The following is a 19,231-nucleotide window of genomic DNA, read 5'->3' as shown; positions in this document are numbered from 1 at the left end:
TGAAACAAATGTTGACTACTTGGCACAGGTTTAGAAAGAACATCTATGAAAATAAGAACAGGAGCAGAAACCACAAACTGATGAATATTCATTTCACTATGGCTATTCCATATATTATGTATTTGGGATGGGGTGGAATTTCATTGTTTGGTTACAACATGCAAAGCCTTGCCTACCCGTGATCCTTCTGTTCTGCACTCTCTGTTACTACTTCCTCCCTCTCCACCTCCTTTCTTCTGTTACCTGTGACCCATTCTTACTGCTTATTCACCAAGCTCTTTGTCTTTTCATTGTCTTGCATGCACACGCGCGTGCGTGCGTGCGCGCACACACACACACACACACACACACACACAGGTTCCCATTTAACACTCTGCTTTCCGTTCATTTTGCCTATACAAAATCTAACCTTAAAATCTCAGATTTTTTCCCTGACCTTGTCTGATATGGTGGAAATAACACTGGAAGGTTCAAGTCCATATCCTTAGGCGTATGTTTGAGCTGGACAAAGTTCCTCTTAATCTTACCACTGTTGAAAAAGTCTTTGGGCTTTTCTTTAGATTTCCTCAAGCTCTTTACCATAAGCATCTCTTGCTGGGTCATGGGGAAAACAAGCGGTCTTGAACTGTTGACATAAAATGGAGGGGAGCCATTGGGTTGCTGCGCTGATAGTGCCATCCAGGAGATCTTTTTAGTGATGGGATCCCTCAGGGCAACTTGCTTCAGCTTTGGTAAAGGTGACAGCTGTGGTGTTCCCATGATCAGGAAGGCAGAGCTGTCTTTTTCTTGATATTGCCACATTGAAGCTGGAAGGTTCTCATCCATTGCTTTGAAAAGATCTTTGACTCTTGTGTCTGGAAAAGCCATTGGACTTGGGTCTACAAGTCTGTTTTCAATTGCTGACTTTGGTGTTAGTCTACTCGTACATGACATGGAGGACCTCTGAGCTTGGTGGTTCACTGAATACGTTGGGTTATTGCCTAAAGCTGAAGGTGGCTTCTCTGCTAAATAAGATTTCCTCACGTCTGTAAAATTCTTAACATCTTCTCCATTTTCCTGTGGATCCAGTTGTGTCTGATTTAACAGCTCACATGAAAAAAATTTCAGAGATTTTGGAGGTTCAAAATGAACCAATTCTCTGTCCGCAAACTTGGAAACTAAATAGAATATAGAATACATGAAATCAGTTCATGCAGAAATCATACTTGTGATAAAAAGCAGAGGTATAAATATGTGTCCTGCTTCTGCTTTGCAATTGATATTCAGTCTGATCCTAAGATTTTGGAAATTGCTCTTGCAAAATTATAATAAAATGCAAACACTGGTCCGCTATCCAGCTAAGTGTTTTGGGAATTACTGCTGAGCCCCATGGCAGGGTTCTATCTCCCACCCCCACATTTTATTCAACATCTATCTGACACCATTGGGAGAGGTTATCCAGAGGTTTGGCTTTGATATGCTATCAATATGGTGATGAAATGCAGCTCCCTCTCTCCGTTCCATCCAATTCCAGGGAAATAGACAGTGGAGATTCTGAACCAGTGTCCAGGATCAGTGAAGGGGCTGGATATGGAAGAATGAACTGACACTTAATCCAGACAAGATGGAAATACTTTTAGTCAGATCCAAATCTAGATGTATAGCCTGTTTTGGATGGGGTTACACTTCTGCTGAAGAAGAACCAGGTTCGCAACCTGGGAGAGCTTCTGTATGTAGCATTGGTCCTGGATGGCCAAGTTGTAACTGTGGCCAGGAACACCTGCCTTTTGCTCTCACTGAACTTTTCTGCTGGATGAGCAGGAGAAGGGGGATCTTAGTTGAGTCCCCCCTACTCCTGCAGTCCCTTATGTCCCCTGAAAATCTGCTCTGGAAGGCTGAAGGTTTGTCATTGAAATGAAAGCAAGCTGAATATAGATCTATGGATAGAATGATATGGCTCCCCTGGGAGCGTTCTGAGTAGAACTCCACTCAGGATGCTTCTGCTGACAGAATAAAACCCTGGATCCAATCCAATACCATTTCAGATGGGGGGAGTACTGGAAAGACTCAGAAAGATCCAGAGGCCTACTCAGCCAACTTAAGGTTGCAAACAGCAGCAACAACAAATCCCAGAACAAAGCCACTGTATCTCAATAACATTTGTTGTGATTATTTTTCTGTTTTTCTGTATCTCATTAAAAAAAATCAGCAGTGTTATTGGCACAGGACAAACAACTACATGGGAGTCTGGGAAGGGGACTTACCTCTGCTTAGCCTCCTGGACCCCAGTCTGCGGACTGCCGTGCCTGCCAGACTCAGTGTGTGCCGAACCAGCAAGTGCGGCGGTTCTTGCTGGTCCACTGAGCCGCCATTTTTACTCAAAATAGCGGCTTGGTGAGGGATCGGGGGGCCATGTGCCACTCTTCCACACACAGCCCTGCGGCTCACTGCACGTGGTGAACAGGGTTGGGCGGCCGCAAGGGTTTGGCGAATGGCATGGAGAGCAGATAGGGGTGAGTTCAACCAATCCTAACAGCTACCCTTTTTCTTTGTAAATACAAAATAGCAGTGAATGTAATCCTCAGCCACTTGTGGACATTAAAGGCGCATATCAATTCCAGACATGTCCCTTTAAGATATGTAAGAGTAGGGGCCCAATTCTTTCTTTGTTGCCACTTCCAACTTTTAAAGGGACACAGGCTGAATTGTAGATGCATGCACCTTTCACACTTCACAGGAGGCTCATGCAGTTCATATCTGGCTATCGATCTTCAAGCATAAATGTAAAGCGAGCACTGGCTCTGAGTCCCATCACAACTTTGTTAACTGCAGGTGAGAAATGATATATTTCCCATTCATGGTTTTCCCCTGCCCCACTCAGCAATCAGCAAATGCACGGTCAAGTACAGAATGTAATGTGAGAATCTGCCTGCAAGAGTCAAGCCTATCCTTTCCTTCCTTTTAACCAGTCCTGCTCACGCCAGCTATTATACACTCATAACATTTTCAGATTGTCAAGGTAAGCAATGCATACTACCTTCTGGTAAGATTTCTTGGTTTTCTAGAGTAATGGCAATTTCATCCTCCTGGATGGCATATGGCATTTCTGAGTTCAGCACAGATGGAAATTCAGCTTTACTGTCACAGTTTTTCAGCTTTTCTGCAGGAACCAGTTCTGTCTTTTGAGAAGCTTGAATACCTGCATCTTCCTGTGGATTTCCAGGTGGCTTGCCATCGAGCTTTTCCAGCGCAATTTCCTTCTGCAGACACACCAGACACCAGTAATATGACCATAAATGGTTAGGAAGTTCAAATCATAAGAAACTGAAACATGGTAAGAAAGTTCAGATATCTAGCTCTAATTATGTTATTGTGACTACAAAAAGTGTGGAATTAGGTATTCATAGAATCATAGAATCCCCTTCATGGATCACTGCCTTGTTGTGGCGAAGGGGCTTGCGTAACTCAGTGAAGCCATAAGCTATGCCATGCAGGGCCACCCAAGACAGACAGGTCATGGCAGAGAGTTTTGACAAAATGTGGTCCACTGGAGAAGGAAATGGCAACCCACTCCAGTATTCTTGCCAAGAAAACCCCATGGAATGTATCACACGGCTAAAAGATATGACGCCAGAAGATGAGCCCCTCAGATCGGAAGGTGTCCAATATACTACTGGGGAAGAGCAGAGGGAATTTCCAAGTAGTGCCAGAAAGAGTGAAGCAGCTGGGCCAAAGCCGAAAGGACACTCAGCTGTGGATGTGTCTGGTGATGAAAAGAAAGTCCGATGGTGTAAAGAACAATATTGTTTAGGAACCAGGAATGTAAGATCAATGAATCAAGGTAAGCTGGAAGTGGTCAAACATGAGATGGCAAGATTGAACATCAACATCTTGGGCATCAGCGAACTGAAATGGACAAGCATGGGTGAATTTAATTCAGGTGACCATTATATCTACTACTGTGGGCAAGAATCCCTTAGAAGAAATGGAGTAGCACTCATAGTCAACAAAAGGGTGGGAAAAGCAGTACTGGGGTACAATCTCAAAAACAATAGAATGATCTCAGTACGAATCCAAGGCAAACCATTCAACATCACAGTAATGCAAGTCTATGCCCCAACCACTGAGGCCGAATAAGCTGAGGTTAATCGCTTCTATGAAGACCTACAACACCTTCTAGAACTAACACCAAAAAAAGATGTCCCCTTCATCATAGGGGATTGGAATGCTAAAGTAGGAAGTCAAGAAATCACCGGGATAACAGGCAAGCATGGCCTTGGTGTACAAAATGAAGCAGGACAAAGGCTAATAGAGTTTCGCCAAGAGAACATGCTGATCATAGCAAACACTCTTTTCCAACAGCACAAGAGGCGACTCTACACATGGACATCACCAGATGGTCAATATTGAAATCAGATTGATTATGTCCTTTGCAGCCAAAGATGGAGAAGCTCTATACAGTCAATAAAAACAAGACCTGGAGCTGACTGTGGCTCAGATCATGAGCTTCTTGTTGCAAAATTTCATCTTAAATTGAAGAACGTAGGGAAAACCACTAAACCATTCAGGTATGACCTAAATCATATCCCTTATGAATATACAGTGGAGGTGACGAATAGATTTAAGGGATTAGACCTGATAGACAGAGTGCCTGAGGAACTATGGACGGAGGTCCGTAACATTGTTCAGGAGGCAGCAACTCAATCCATCCCAAAGAAAAAGAAATGCAAGAAAGAAAAGTGGCTGTCTGATGAGGCTTTACAAGTAGCTGAGGAAAGAAGGGAAGTGAAAAGCATGGGAGAAAGGGGAAGATATATCCAACTGAATGCAGATTTACAGAGAATAGCAAGGAGAGACAAGAAGGCCTTCTTAAATGAACAATGCAAAGAAATCGAAGAAAACAATAGAATGGGGAAGAGTAGAGATCTCTTCAAGAAAATCTGAGATCTCAAGGGAACGTTTTGTGCAAAGACGGGCATGATAAAGGACAATGAAGGCAGGGACCTAACAGAAGCAGATGAGATTAAGAAGAGGTAGAAAGAATACACAGAAGAACTATACAGGAAAGATCTGAATGTCCCTGATAGCCATGATAGTGCGGTCACTGAACTTGAGCTGGACATCCTAAAGAGTGAAGTCAAGTGGGCCTTAGGAAGCATTACTAACAACAAAGCTAGCGGAGATGACAGTCTTCCAGCTGAGCTATTTAAAATCCCCAAAGACGATGCTGTTAAAGTGCTGCACTCCATATGCCAACACATTTGGAACACTCAACAATGGCCACAAGACTGGAAAAGGTCAGTTTACATTCCAGTTCCAAAGAAGGGCAATGCTAAAGAGTGTTCAAACTACCGTACAATTGCGCTCATTTCACATGCCAACAAGGTTATGCTCAAAATCCTACAAGCTAGGCTTCAGCAGTATGTGAACCAAGAACTACTGGAAGTACAAGCTGGGTTTCGAAGAGGCAGAGGAACTAGAGATCAAATCACCTACATTCGCTGGATCATGGAGAAAGCAAGAGAATTTCAGAAAAACGTCTATTTCTGCTTCATTGACTACGCTAAAGCCTTTGATGGTGTGGATCACAACAAACTGTGGCAAATTCTTAAAGAGATGGGGGTACCAGACCACCTTACCTGTCTCCTGAGAAACCTGTACGAGGGTCAAGAAGCAACAGTAAGAACCGGACATGGAACAACTGATTGGTTCAAAATTGGGAAAGGAGTACGACAAGGCTGTATATTGTCGCCCTGCTTATTTAATTTATATGCAGAGTACATCATGAGAAACGCCAGTTTGGATGAATCACAGGTTGGAATTAAGATTGCCAGGAGAATGATCAACAACCTTCGATACGCAGACGATACCACCCTAATGGCAGAAAGCGAAGAGGATCTAAAGAGCCTCTTGTTGAGGGTGAAAGTGGAGAGTGCAAAAGCTGGTTTGAAACTCAACATTAAAAAAACTAAAATCATGGCATCTGGCCCCTTCACTTCCTGGCATATAGAAGGGGAAGAAATGGATGCAGTGATACATTTTATTTTCTTGGGCTCCAAGATCACCGCAGGCAGTGACTGTAGCCATGAAATTAAAAGACGCTTGCTCCTTGGGAGGAAAGCTATGGCCAACCTAGACAGCATAGTAAGAAGCAGAGACATCACCGTGCTGACAAAGCTTCATATAATCAAAGCTATGTTTTTCCCAGTAGCAACGTATGGCTGTGAGAGCTGGACTATAAGGAAAGCTGAGCGCCGAAGAACTGATGCTTTCGAACTGTGGTGCTGGAGAAGACTCTTACGAGTCCCCTGGACTGCAAGGAGGTCAAATCAGTCCATCCTAAAGGAAATCAACCCTGAGTGCTCATTGGAAGGACAGATACTGAAGCTGAAGCTCAAATATTTTGGCCACCTAATGTGAAGAGAAAAGTCCCTGGAAAAGACCCTGATGCTGGGAAAGATTGAAGGCCAAAGGAGAAGGGGACGGCAGAGGATGAGATAGCTAGATAGCATCACCGATGCAATTAATATGGGCTTGAGCACACTCCGGGAGGGAGCAGGGGACAGGAAGGCCTGGCGTGCTATGGTCCATGGGGTCACGAAGAGTCGGACACGGCTGAACGACTGAACAACAAAGTATCATAGAATAGTATGAATCATAGAATAGTAGGGTTGGAAGGGGCCTACAAGACCATCAAGTCCAACCCCTATTTCTTCCTTTTCTTATTTGCAATTAGTAATCTATATACAATAAAACAGGTAGTATAAAAACCAGGATTGCTATAGGAAGTTCTTGTTCTCCGGACGCACTTGATAACTCCTGCACGGCCATATCATTCTCTCTATAGATCTATATTTACATTGCTTTCATTGCATTTACAGCCCTTTCAGGTTTCCCAAGTCACATGGTTTGATCATAAGAATGTAAGAAGTTCTTGGATTAGACCAGGAATGTTGAACCTCTTTCAGCCCAAGGCCAGAATTCTATTTGGGAGATGCTCTTAGGGCTGCTTTCCAGTAGTGGGTGGGACCAAAGGCAAAGGCGGCAGGGCTAAATGAAAAGGGGAGGGATCAAAAATGTAGAAAGTAACAGCCTATTTTATCTTAAAGCTGTTCCTGCTGTGACTAAGCCTAAGGAGAGGCATTTCAACTGTTTAGGATGGAGAAAAAACTGCACAAAAGTCAGGAAACCATCAAATGAGTGGTGGCCAGGGGAAAGGGAGTGGAGCCAGGGGAAGGGAGCATGGCCATCTGGGGACCCCAGAGGTCCAGACCGGGACCCCAGGCAGGCCAGATTTGGCCCCTGAGGTTCTGCACCCCCAGATTAGTAGTCCATCTACTCCAGCAATCTGTTTCCAACAGCAGCCAGCCAGCTGCCTCTGAGAAACTTACAGGCATAAACTGAAAGTGAAGGTCATCCTCTGTTGCTTGTTCCCAGCATCTAGGAACATTCAGAGAAAAACTGCCCCTGAACATGGAGGTTCCATTTAGCGATTGACTAATAGCCATGGATAGACCTACCCTCCATTAATTTGCCTAAGCCTTTAAAAAGAACAACATCTCAAACTGCATCCTTTGATAGTAAATCTTGTATTTCCATGAGTGAATGGTGTGCTACGTGAAGAAGTGCTTCCTTCGTATCCTGTGAGTCATTGTGCTACCATCTTCTTTTCTGCAAGGGGGCGTAATGACAGCGGCACTGATTTAATGGCACAACCTGTGGCATTGCATCACTAGCAGATCCAGCCATCACAGAACATTTAAAAACGCCAAGCCGTTCACATTGAAATGTGTATATAGAAAGCAATATAGTAACATTATAAAATAATTATTTAAAACCTTTACGGCAAGAATGACAATAAAACAGAGCTGTGTTTCAATTATCATGGCTTCTCCCCAAGAATCCCAGGAGCCGTGATTTCATGAGGGTGTGCTGAGTCCCCCTCACAAAACTTCGGTCCCCAGAGAGAACCAATATCAAAGAAGATGAAGGCTGAAATCTTAACCAGAAGAAGCGGCCTTATATTGATACAAACCATTGGTCCACAGCCCAGCATTTTGTACTCTGACTGGCAATGGCTCTTCAGGGGCTTAAATGGAGGTCTTTCACATCAGACCATGGGTCCATCTAGCCCAGTATTGTTGACACTGACTGGCAGCGGATCTCCAGAGTTTCAGGCATGAGATTTTCCAGCCTTACCTGGAGATGCTGGGGATTAAACTTGGCACTTTCAGCATGCAAAGCAGATGTCTACCACTGAATTATGGGCCCCATCAGACACAATGGAACTTATTTTTGAGTAAAGAGGAATCAGATTGCATTGTTAATCTGTAATGTAGATATGTCCAACTACATGTTTTAACACTGAAGCCTATGTAGTGTAATATTAAGCTTGGGTAGCCACTGTTTCTATAGCAAAGGTTTTCCTTGTTGGGCAATCCATTTACATCTTTCTTCAAAATTGGCAGAATTTATAAGCTGGCTGGCTCTTCCACTCTTGAGCATATTTTGAGACTTAGTAGAGTACATAAAATTACTGAAGCTCCCAGAATCTAAAACTCCTCTGGGTTAGTCCATCGCTACCAAATATTTTCAAAACTCACAGAAATGCAATGATATAAGTTATCTTCAAGGACTTCCTGTCCTTGAACCATTTGTTTAAGATTTTTTTTTAAAGGCATTGCTCAAACCCCACTATATCAGTGGGGAGTAGGAGATGACATAAACATTTTTTAGCCAATGCAATCAAAGCGTCTCTCAGGATTTTACACACTCCTGGTTAAGAAAACAAATTTTCATCTTAGATTTTGCAAACTGTCACCTTATATACAGTACATCAGAAAACTTGCCATGGCCAGTTTTTATAGCCAGGCCTCTTAAGAGCTAATTGGTTAAGCACCTGGTCAGGAAGCTTTTTGGCAGGAACACTATTTCTGCAAGGCTTAACTATAAAGTTTTGGATGGCAAATTGTAATCATTAGGGCTCTCCTTTCTACAACAAAACACATAAAACGCAAGCAAGTTGCTTGGAGAAATCACAGAGTGTAAAAGGACAGGCCATGTTTTACGCTTATCCAATAATTTATGGCTCAAACTCGGTCATGGAAAAAAAAAGGTCTTGGTTGCTTGCAGTCATTTAAAAGCCAAATTTCCAGTAGGTTTTCCCACCAAACAAAATTACTATCATGCCTAAAGCTAAATCTTTTGTGACCAGCTGTTTGCAGTCAGGATTTTAGAAAGTGAGATGTTAAACTTTAATAAATTGAACCTTTAGGGTCTTTCCAGACAAGTGTTTTATTGGACATCCAAAGCACAGTTATGGCTTGGTTGATGGGGTGGGGAGGGGGGCAATCAAATATCTTTCCCTATGTCTACTGTGGGAAATCACATTTTCTCCACACTACAACTGCATTTTTTTTGCAGCTGGGAAAATGTAACACACACACTCACCTAGCACAACTATTAGAGTCAACAGTGCTGTGTGAACTGTAGTTATGTTATAACATGGGCACCTACTGGCTATGACATCACTGAAGTTTAGTGACACCTAACCCCCACCTGCATAATTTTATACACTTTTAATTTAAAAATAAGTTATTCTATCAACTTAAAAAAAAACTTGCACAGAAGCAGGACTACTCTCTGCCATACTATGCCAGTGCAGCACTGTTCAACTGCCCCACCCATAAGTAGATCCAATGGCTCCTCTCTTTCCCAGAGCCCAGCATCCCTCAGTGCCCCAGTTCAGGAGCCTGGGCCTTGGAGAGATGCATACAGGAAGTAATGGGTTCTGCTATTTGTTTCCTTTGCAAATGGTTCCAGTTGCTTGATGCAATGGTACATCCATCACACTGCAAAAGGAACTTCTGCTAACTGGCTGATTCCTCTCCCCCACACACCTCAAATAGTTACATAACCCTGAAGATTAGTTAAAGTATTTTTTTTTTAACTGCCTAGAATATGAATGCGCAGAGTTTGTGTTTTTTTGAACCAGAATTTAAGCTCTCTGAGGTCAGGGCATTTTCAGACACAACACAAAGAAAAGTTTTCTAAGGGTGTGATCCTGGGCCTACAGTTCCCAGCAGTCATCAGCCAGCCATGCTGGCTGGAGAATGCTGGGACTTGTAGGGCTTTTTTCTGTCTAAACATGCATAGGATTGCACCCTAATGCATTCTAAATTGAATTCAGATGCCAAGTTGATAGAACATACATTCAACTCTAAAATGGCACTTTGGACCAGAAGCTAAAACGAGACACTAACTAAATAAATTTGTTGGATGTACCACTTGATGACTTACAGCTGAATGTGTGAACTGTCCTCTCTTGAAAAGTATTATGTACGAATTTATGCAAAGGGTCTGCCTGTGGTGTTGTTTATCAGCAAAACCCATTTCATACATGCAATCATTCAGTCACCAGATGTTGCACTCACTGAGGGTTGTATCCAATGCTGGTTGTCCACCAACAAATGGAAACTGCTAGCAGTACTAATTTCCCATCTTCTCACTTTCCCTGCCCCCCCTGTTGGTGGACCCTTCAGAGCAGATCGGGGGGGGGGTGTAGGGGGAGAAGAACAAGGGGAAGTCCCTTTGGGGGACTGGAAGTCTGTGAGATGTTGGATTTAAACCTAAATTAGGAACATGGATGTGTGAATTTGCTGTCCTTCCAATGAGTTGTTAATACAAATGCACTGCTGGTATATCTTGGATCAATAGACGGCAAGGGGGAAATAAATTCAGTTACATAGTTTTCTCAATGAGCCTAAAAGTTCAGAGTGAGAGACAAGAGTGTTGATGACAATGTAAAAGAAGTACAATGTGGAATAATGGATGACATTCACAAGGGAACTGTTTAGAGTTAATATCAGAGGAATTAACAAAGAAGAAACCTTTTGGCTTTTGGACTCATGCACAAATAGAGTTGAAAGCACTAGTAATTTTTGAATATTTTAGTTCTCAAGAAATGCTAGTTAAAGGTCCCCAGGGGACAGATCTGCAGTGGTAGTGATATGGACAAGATGAGGATAATAGAAGATTTCGGTCTTGAGCTTCTAAGTTTCCATTTTTTCAATATCTGATTCAAATGCAGGTCAAGGGATTCTTAAGTTACTCTGTATCATCCCCATTGGAGCATTAAGATGAGCTTTGTTTAATTTCATATTGCATTTTATTTTACAACCCAAATAGGAAACTAGTGAAAGAATCTGGCTTTCTCCCTTAGCCATGTCAGAAAATAAATCCCCATGAATTATTCTTTCTTTCTTTCTTTCTTTCTTTCTTTCTTTCTTTCTTTCTTTCATATATGATGCATAATTGCTAGCCAAGTATTTATGAAATTCAATCTAGAGGAAAAATATGACTTCAGCATAGGAATGTACTGGAAAGGTTATTTAGCTTATTTGAGGCTTTTATGCTGCAACCCTACACCCACTTACCTGGGAGTAAGTCCCATTGAACTCAGTGGGTTTACATCTAAGTAGATGCATATATGATTGCACTGCACATTGTTCATTCAAGAGAACTTTGTTGTAAATCTCTCATTTCTTTCAAGTCTCTTAAGCATCACTAAAATCTCAAGGGGTTCATTGTCTTTCTCCCCAGACACAGCAACGTGTCTAGAGGATGAAGCAGAGGTGATATTTGACTTGTTGTCAAAATGTAAAGATGGATTTCTGGAGCTTCCAGAATCTGTTGCAAAGTTTGCAGTGGCCACACTGATACCTAATGTGCTTTCAGTGGATCTGACTTACATTCATCTTGTATTAAGGTGTTCTCATTGTTGTCATGCTTACATGAATGAAAATTAGGTATTCTTATATTGGTGACCACTTTCACAATGAATAGCTGCATTCCTCACTGTTTTAACCCTTGTTAAACGACCTTCTGTAATCTTACTAACCCCTATGATAGCCCTTCAATATCACCAGATCTCACATTGGTGCAGAGTGAAGTAAGCATGCAAAGTTTTTATGTAGCCTTAAAACTACAAAACTCATGATGCAGTGCATCCTGGAGTGAAATAACCATGTGCTAGCTAGACTAAGGTTGTAACCCTATACACATTTACCTGGGAATAAGTCCCATTGAATCCAGTAGGACTTACTTCTGAATAGAGAGATATCTATCCATACAGGATTGTAGTGTAAGTGTTTTGCAGTCCTAAGACCATGACTCGCATCCTGTATTTTGCCATGAGCAAAACCACATGCACAAAAGCATCTAGAGCCATTAACTGAAGTGAGCAACTGAGTGTATTGAAGGTATGGCTCAGAACTAGAACTGTTTTTAGGGATGGGCAAATCTGTCCATTTCACTTTTTCCCACATTTGAATTTTTTTAAATCTCAAGTTCTTTCTCTCCCAAATATGAACATCATGATAAATTCTTATCAAATCAATCTGAAACAGAATTCTAACCCATCTGCACTAGCCAAATTCAATAGGTGCAGCTAGGGATGTCAGAGAAATCCACCGCGGACTCAAATGAGGCTGGATTCTTTGGAATCCGGCCTCTGGAATCCGCAGCGGAACGGCTCCACTTACCTCCGCTCTAGGAGGATTCTGGCCGGAACGGCACTCCAGCTCCAGAGCGCTGGTGATACGGTAATGGCAGCCAGTATTGCTAGCGCTCCGGAGCTGGAGTGCCGTTCTGGCCAGAATCCTCCTGGAGCAGAGGTAAGTGGAGCAAGCGGTACGGAGATGGAGTGCAGCTCTGTAGAATTCTTGTGGAGTGGAGCCGCTCCAGAGGATTCTGTGGGGGAGGAATGGATGACCTCTCCCCCCCTGGGGCAGATTCCCCTTCCGAAATGGAAGGTGGGGAATCCATACGTCCCTAGGTACAGCTATTCCCAGCATGGAGGGGACCACGATATACCTGCCTGCCATATAGCCATTAAAGGTGAGGAGCCTGTCAGAAAAAACGGGTGGCAACTCTAAGTACTAGCAAGGTTCAATATGCAGGGATTCACCCCCAACTTTTAAAAGCAAAGCACTCGAAGCCCTGGGTGCATGAATCTGTCAGTTTTGGTTTCTCTCACATTCTGTTTATTGTTTCTTTCAATTCAGGTTCTTTTTGACGCACATATGGAGAACTTTGGAAAACTGAACTGAACCAACATTCTCACCCTCCCTATGAGATTCCAGTCAGCTACATTTTATATATATATCTGGTACTTGGGGCTTGAAACGTGGAACTGGAAGTTAGAATTCCTCAGGCACATTTCACATGCCACCCCCAGAGCCCCTTGTTGTGCTGGGATATGGGGTAACAGGCAAACACCAAGCAAGCCTTTCAAAGACAGCTGAACCTTAGGATAACGTGTCTGAAAACTCCACTTAGTAAGCAGTCAACTACTACTGAAGCCCACTGTTGAAAAAGGCAATGATTTTTTAAAAATCTACTCTGCCCTTGGCATACCTAATAACCCTTAGGTAATAATAATAAAACCAGAATGTCTAGGGTCTTGGAGTAAGAACTCCTTCTCATGTTCCCATTTTCGTCACAACAGTTATTTCTGGAAGTACTGTAGTGAACTGATTTTATGATGTGGGGAACCTCATGTAATTTTTTTCTGGTAAACTTAGGAGATACCTGAACTGCCTGGGAAGGTACAGAAATGACTGGTTATGATTCAGTGCACACCATAGCAACATACTGAAGTTTTGCACAGAGCCATAACCTTATGAGTCAAACATACCTGACCCTTACCCAAAATATGTTTCCCCCTTTAGTTAACACTCTAATGTGTATTCTCAGTCTAAGAAATGTTGGTTTTGGTCAAATATTTCCAACCCCATTTATACTTTAAAAGTTAGATTTTGGCTTCCTGTCTGCCTAGAGCAAACTGTTTATGGCTGCACTGTTAGCCCCTTAATAGTGATGGTTACCAATGGAGGAAAATGTAAAGATGTCTGAAGTACTTTGGCTCTAAGCAAGTTCTGCTATAATCCAAGAGTGGTTGGTGGGGGGGTTTGGTTGTTGTTTAATAATCCCCATATATCTGCATTAAAAAGTCAGGGCTATAATTAACATAAAATACAGACCTTGAAATCTCACACAGAGGACAAGAAGGAGAAATTCTTAAAACATTTCAGGTTTCAATGTGGCATTTTTCCTACACTGAGATATTATTGTATTATTCTTTATGGAATGTTACCACACCTTTCCACTATGACAAGGAGAGCTCAAGGAATCTTACGATGTTTAAAAACAATTCCAAAAGATATAACCTATAACTATCACAACAATCCAGTAAAAACAAAAGATGACCTGACATCTGAGTAAATCACTGAAAACATAACAGAGAGACTCTGAAAATCAAACAGAAGGCAAGGCAAATGCTTGCATAACGTCTAACAAGATGACCTCTGTGTCAGACAAGAACACTTTTTCTATTAACAAGTACATACTGCTCTGGGACGTCTTGAACAATTCTTTATTTTCCAAATGAAAACATACGTGTTGAATAAAGATACCAACGTACACTTACACTGTAGGAAGGGACATAGCTCAGAGGCAAAGAGCAGCTGCTTTCCTTACAAAAGGTGACAGCCTGGTTTGACCCCTGGCACCTCCAGTAGGGCTGGGAAAGATTCCCACTGTCTGAGATGAGGGCCCAACAAAGGAGCACCATTAATGGCCCAACCATTAGCACAGCTCCCCCATACCTTCTTCCCCACTGGAGGAAGGGCAGCTAGTAAATACCTAGAAGAAGAGCTTAAGGAGGCAGTCAGTTCTTTGATTGAGGGCTAGAAGTGCATTGAGTAAAAGGCTTAGAACTGGCTTCTCTGGAGTCCAAGGGTAGTATCCAATGTTAGTCCTACTTAGAGTAGACTCACTGAAATGAATGGGACTTCCATTAGTCATGACTAGCCCAAGCCCCATTCATTTAAATGGGTCTACTCTAAGTAGGATTAACATTGGATACTACCCCAAGATATTCACACCCCAATTCATCCAGTAGTGAGAACTTTAGGGTAGCCATGTGCCCTCTTTTACAGAGAACAGTCCTCTACTTGAAGGCCATTCAAACGACAGTCATCTGTTTGAAAGCATCCCCTATATGAAGGGATGTTCGCTCCAAGTTCTGGTTTAAAGATAAAAATCCATACGAATGGAAAGTAGGGGCCTTAAAGTTGCCCATCAACAGTGATGGGGAACCACCTAGACTGCAGACTGAACTGGCAGGTGTACAGTCAACCTGGTCTCCCCTGCTATGGTGAGATGTGTTGTATTTCTGTTTAAATTAGAGTAATTATTTCCAAATGCATGACTGTACACACAAATTAGCCCATGCAAACTTTATGCACATCTGCTTGTGTAAACAGGAATGTTGGGATACATTTCCTCTTTGGGGGCAAGTCCTAAGTGGCCACTCTAGTTGGTTTCCCTTGAAGGAGGTCACTGGAGACTTACTGGCATTTTGTAATATGTGCACTGATGTACAAACGTACAGGCTGAGCACAGGGGGAGACTCACAACTTAAACCACTCAGACAGACACCTTCTAGGAGGCAGCCAGCTCTTTCAGGGCTCCTAAGGAAATCCTACCAGCTCTGACTGTCCCGGCTGACTGAGACTGTCTCAGCTGCAGCTCAAGCTCCTCAAGATTGTCCTGTGCTGAATTAGTGCCTTCCTTGGGGGACAGGGACAGGAAATCCTATGCCATTCCTAGTTCACAGACTGGTTAACCCAGAGACATGCCCAGACAAGGTCTGGCCAAACCGCATTCCTTAGGGAGGAGGGGGAGGGGAATATCATTCAGACATTTGCTCAACCATAGAACTGGTTCATTACTTCACTGTCATTAATTCACATCTCACCTTCACTGTCCTGTGTTCCTTTTGATATCTAATTAATTTCTTCAGTAGTAAGTAGTATGTTGCCATTACTGAAGATGGCTTGTTGTTTATCAAGAGGCTGACAACGTTGGAAAGGTTGAGCTCCCTTGTTTCTGTCATGTAACTCAAAACAACAGGATTCAGCTCATCAGGGCGAAGACTGAAAAAGAAGATGCTAAGATAACAGTGATCAGCAAATTGCTTCAGCTCACAGTGGAACAGGACTCAGGAAACTGAGCTATTTCCCCACATGATGGAAAATATTTTTTTCTGAGTTCCAATTCCAAATTCAATCTGAACACCTCCCCAAGCTCCTCTGGAATTTCCCAAGGTCTGTCCCACCCACACCTTTCCCCCAAACCTATTTGGCTGCAATAGGGCAGCACTAGCAGTGACGAGGGAGTCTCACTGGAGGCCTCTGAATGAGGTCTCTCTCAGTCCCTAACACCTAGTACACTGCCATGTTCTCCAGGGTATGTAAGTGCATACAATGGATGTCACACACTGTGGAAACTACGTGTCCCAGAGCTCCTTGCACCCATGACACAGTTGAATGTGCTCAGCAGCATCCCAGATGCCCTGGGGTAGGTAGTTTCCTAGGCTACTGACATCCATAATGTGGACTATGTGTGGACCCAGATGCCCTCTAGAGAACATTTCCCAGTTCTGTGGTGCCTTGGTCCCATCTGTATTGGTGTCTTAGATGCTGAGAAGAAAGAAAGGCATGCCAACTCAGATTACAATCTGAAACTGGGGAAAATTTGAGGAAAATTGCTCTCACTTTGTAATACAATTGAGCATTATGGGCTGGGCAGACTCATATTCCAGACCAACTAAGGGCAAATGTTGGCAACGTTGCTAAAAATAATGGGCAGCACCCAGAATGGGCTCATCTCAAAGCCTCATTTGGCTGGGGGTGAGGAAGTGTGCCTTTCCCCCCGCATGCCTCTCCTCCCAGCAGGGACTCTGGTGCTACCGCCATTTCTGCTGGTGGTGGGATGAGGACCTGGAAGGTTCTGGATGGGCAATGTGGCCCCCTAACCCTCCAAAGCTGCCCTCCCACCTTAGAAGGACCCCCTCTGTTGGTACATAGATGGAAGTTCCTTTTGTTCATGGCGCGACAAAGCTGGAAGCTGCCAACATCTCCCTAATCCAGTTCTGGTGCACATTTGGGAGTTTAGCCCATGTGGAGTCTCCTCTTTGTACTTACAGCTGCAACTCACAAGGGGTGCCCTGGTCTCTCCTACATGTGGTAAATCTGTGCATTCAGTGGGTGTTCTGCCACTGTGTGCAGAGAACCGTTCCACAAAACTCGGCCATTTTTCCTGCCTCAAATCTCTATCTTCCTGCCGAGAGAGGCTAGGTTGGCTCCTGTTGTGCTGTCGTTATGCCAGCAGGCAAATGCCTTTTTATTCAAGCAGGCCTTTGGTGTGTAAGGGGGGTCTGTTGGGTTGGGTTCTATTTTTTTTCGGTCATTCTTGTGTTTTTCACTGTGTTTAAATGCATTTGTTTTATTCTTGTTTTAATCGAGTGTTATTTATGATTGTAAGCCACCATGAGTGCCATTTTCTGTGGTAGAAAGGCAGGGTACAAATCAAATCAAATCACATCACATCAATCAATTAATCAATATCTTAGTAGCCGAAGTGTTAAACTATAAGTTGTGTTAATTGCTGCCAGTCAGTGCAGGCAATAATGAATTAGATGCTCAGCCAGAAGCACAACATTGACCCAAAAATAACTGCTGTAACTTGAGCAGAGCCACAACTGTGGCATGTGGGAAGGCGTGTTTACCCTAACCCTTCCCATCCTATGGTCCTGACAAAAATAACCCCTCTCCTAGGGCTAATTGCAGTTTTGATGGAGCAGAATTTTCCTTGTGCACACATAGAGCAAATGTCAGGGGAAGACTAGGCTAGAACCCTCCTCTCTAAAATAAAATATTATATATAGACAGCTTTTTTTGTACTGAGAAAATTCAGTAATGTAAGTCCCACCCCAAAGTAATGGTTGGCTGCCTTTGTCAATAGTATGTCTGTGTATCATTAAAAAAAATGTGCTCCAGTCCAAAGCTTGTGTGTGTGTGGGTGCAACATAATTTTGACTTATCATCATCAGCGAAATGTCTAAGGATGCGCCAGACAGGCTTTTATTGTGCAATCCCCTGCCCATTCATGGGATTTTACAGGAGGACCAGATAATTTCATCCTTAATTTGCAACCCTCCTGTGCTTTCTCACCACTTCTTCCATCCTTTTTCTTATAAAAAAAATCTGTTAAGGAAGAAAACACAGAATAGTGGCACAATGCCTTTTAATGGTAGGAGTCCTTGGTCAGAAAGCAACCTTTGGCTTTCTTCACATGGAGCTTTTATCCTGCAATTGAGATTGCTCCTTCACAGATGTTTGCGGGCTCTTTACATGATGCTGTGATCATCCAAGGCGTCTCCTGCATGGAGGGAGCAATCCTATTGGGATAGGCGGCTGCCTCCAAACTCGGAAGCGACTGCCTCTCCAAACTTGGAGGCAACTGCCTATCAGAGCAGGAGCAGCGTGGAGGAGATCTTCCCCTCCGTGCTTCAGCCGCCCTGCGTTCGCAGCTAGACAGCTGATTTCGGCTGTCTAGCTGTGAGAAGTTAGAGCGGGGGGCAGACGCTGGATGACACATAGGAAGTGTCGGAAAGGCACTTCTGCCCTCTCCACTCCAGCCCACCCCCAGGAATGCCCTGTTTTCGCTGCTCTGCACTGCTCTTACAAGCGTGGAGTGTGGAGCCGATCCGCACTGCCTACAAGGCAGTGTGGGAGAGGGTAGAGGTCAGTTCTCAGGGCACAGACTTTGGAGTGTGGGCTCCGAGGTCGGTTCCCAGGAACCAACCTATCCTATGTCCATCTAGCCACTGACTAGTGGCCATAGGATTGCACCCTAAATGCCCTTTGTTCCGTTTTTAAATAGATCGCAGATAATGATCTATCAAATTACCCCACTGTGTTCCGCTTGAGCTCCCTCTGTGAAAAGAGGAAAAGTGGCAAGAAGAGGAGCAAGATCAATGAAACATAATGGAAGACTCAGCTACAAGGAGAAGGAGCGGGGAAGGGGAGGGGGGAAGGGAGCGGGTGAAAAAAGGAGTCGTTGCGATCCAGAAAGCCCCATTTTAAATGCAGGACTTTAGGCTGGTGTAGAGATGCCCTAAGACCACTATTCAAAATAAAGTGGAATAGAATCAGTTTATTAAAATACCACCTTTTATCTTACACACTTGGGAGTAGAGAGGAAGGGCTTGAATGGGTCCTGATTGCATTTTGTATAGCTGCCGTGAAAGCAGATTCAGTTTTGTATTGTTGTTGGCTCAGGTTGACTCAGCCTTCCACCCTTCCGAGGTTGGGAAAATGAGTACCCAGCTTGCTGGGGGAAAGGT

The 19,231-nt window shown here is 43.4% G+C and overlaps 1 protein-coding gene across 1 annotated transcript in view; it reads right to left on the bottom strand.

The window, feature by feature from the left end:
- Positions 1 to 393: 393 nt before the first annotated feature.
- Positions 394 to 19,231, bottom strand: part of LOC146359306 (uncharacterized) — a 41,624-nt gene continuing 22,786 nt past the window's right edge. Inside the window, exons 7-9 of the mRNA XM_084814138.1 lie at positions 15,800 to 15,977; positions 3,017 to 3,239; positions 394 to 1,157 (exon numbers count right to left, since the gene is read on the bottom strand). Of these exons, the coding sequence (XP_084670264.1) occupies positions 394 to 1,157; positions 3,017 to 3,239; positions 15,800 to 15,977 (1,165 nt within the window). The remainder of the gene's footprint in view (positions 1,158 to 3,016; positions 3,240 to 15,799; positions 15,978 to 19,231) is intronic.

Source organism: Heloderma suspectum, chromosome 1 (genome assembly GCF_057233095.1).
Source record: "Heloderma suspectum isolate Gila_16-S chromosome 1, 16-S_ref, whole genome shotgun sequence".
NCBI classification, from domain to species: Eukaryota; Metazoa; Chordata; class Lepidosauria; order Squamata; family Helodermatidae; genus Heloderma; species Heloderma suspectum.
This window is presented reverse-complemented; position numbering and strand designations above follow the sequence as displayed.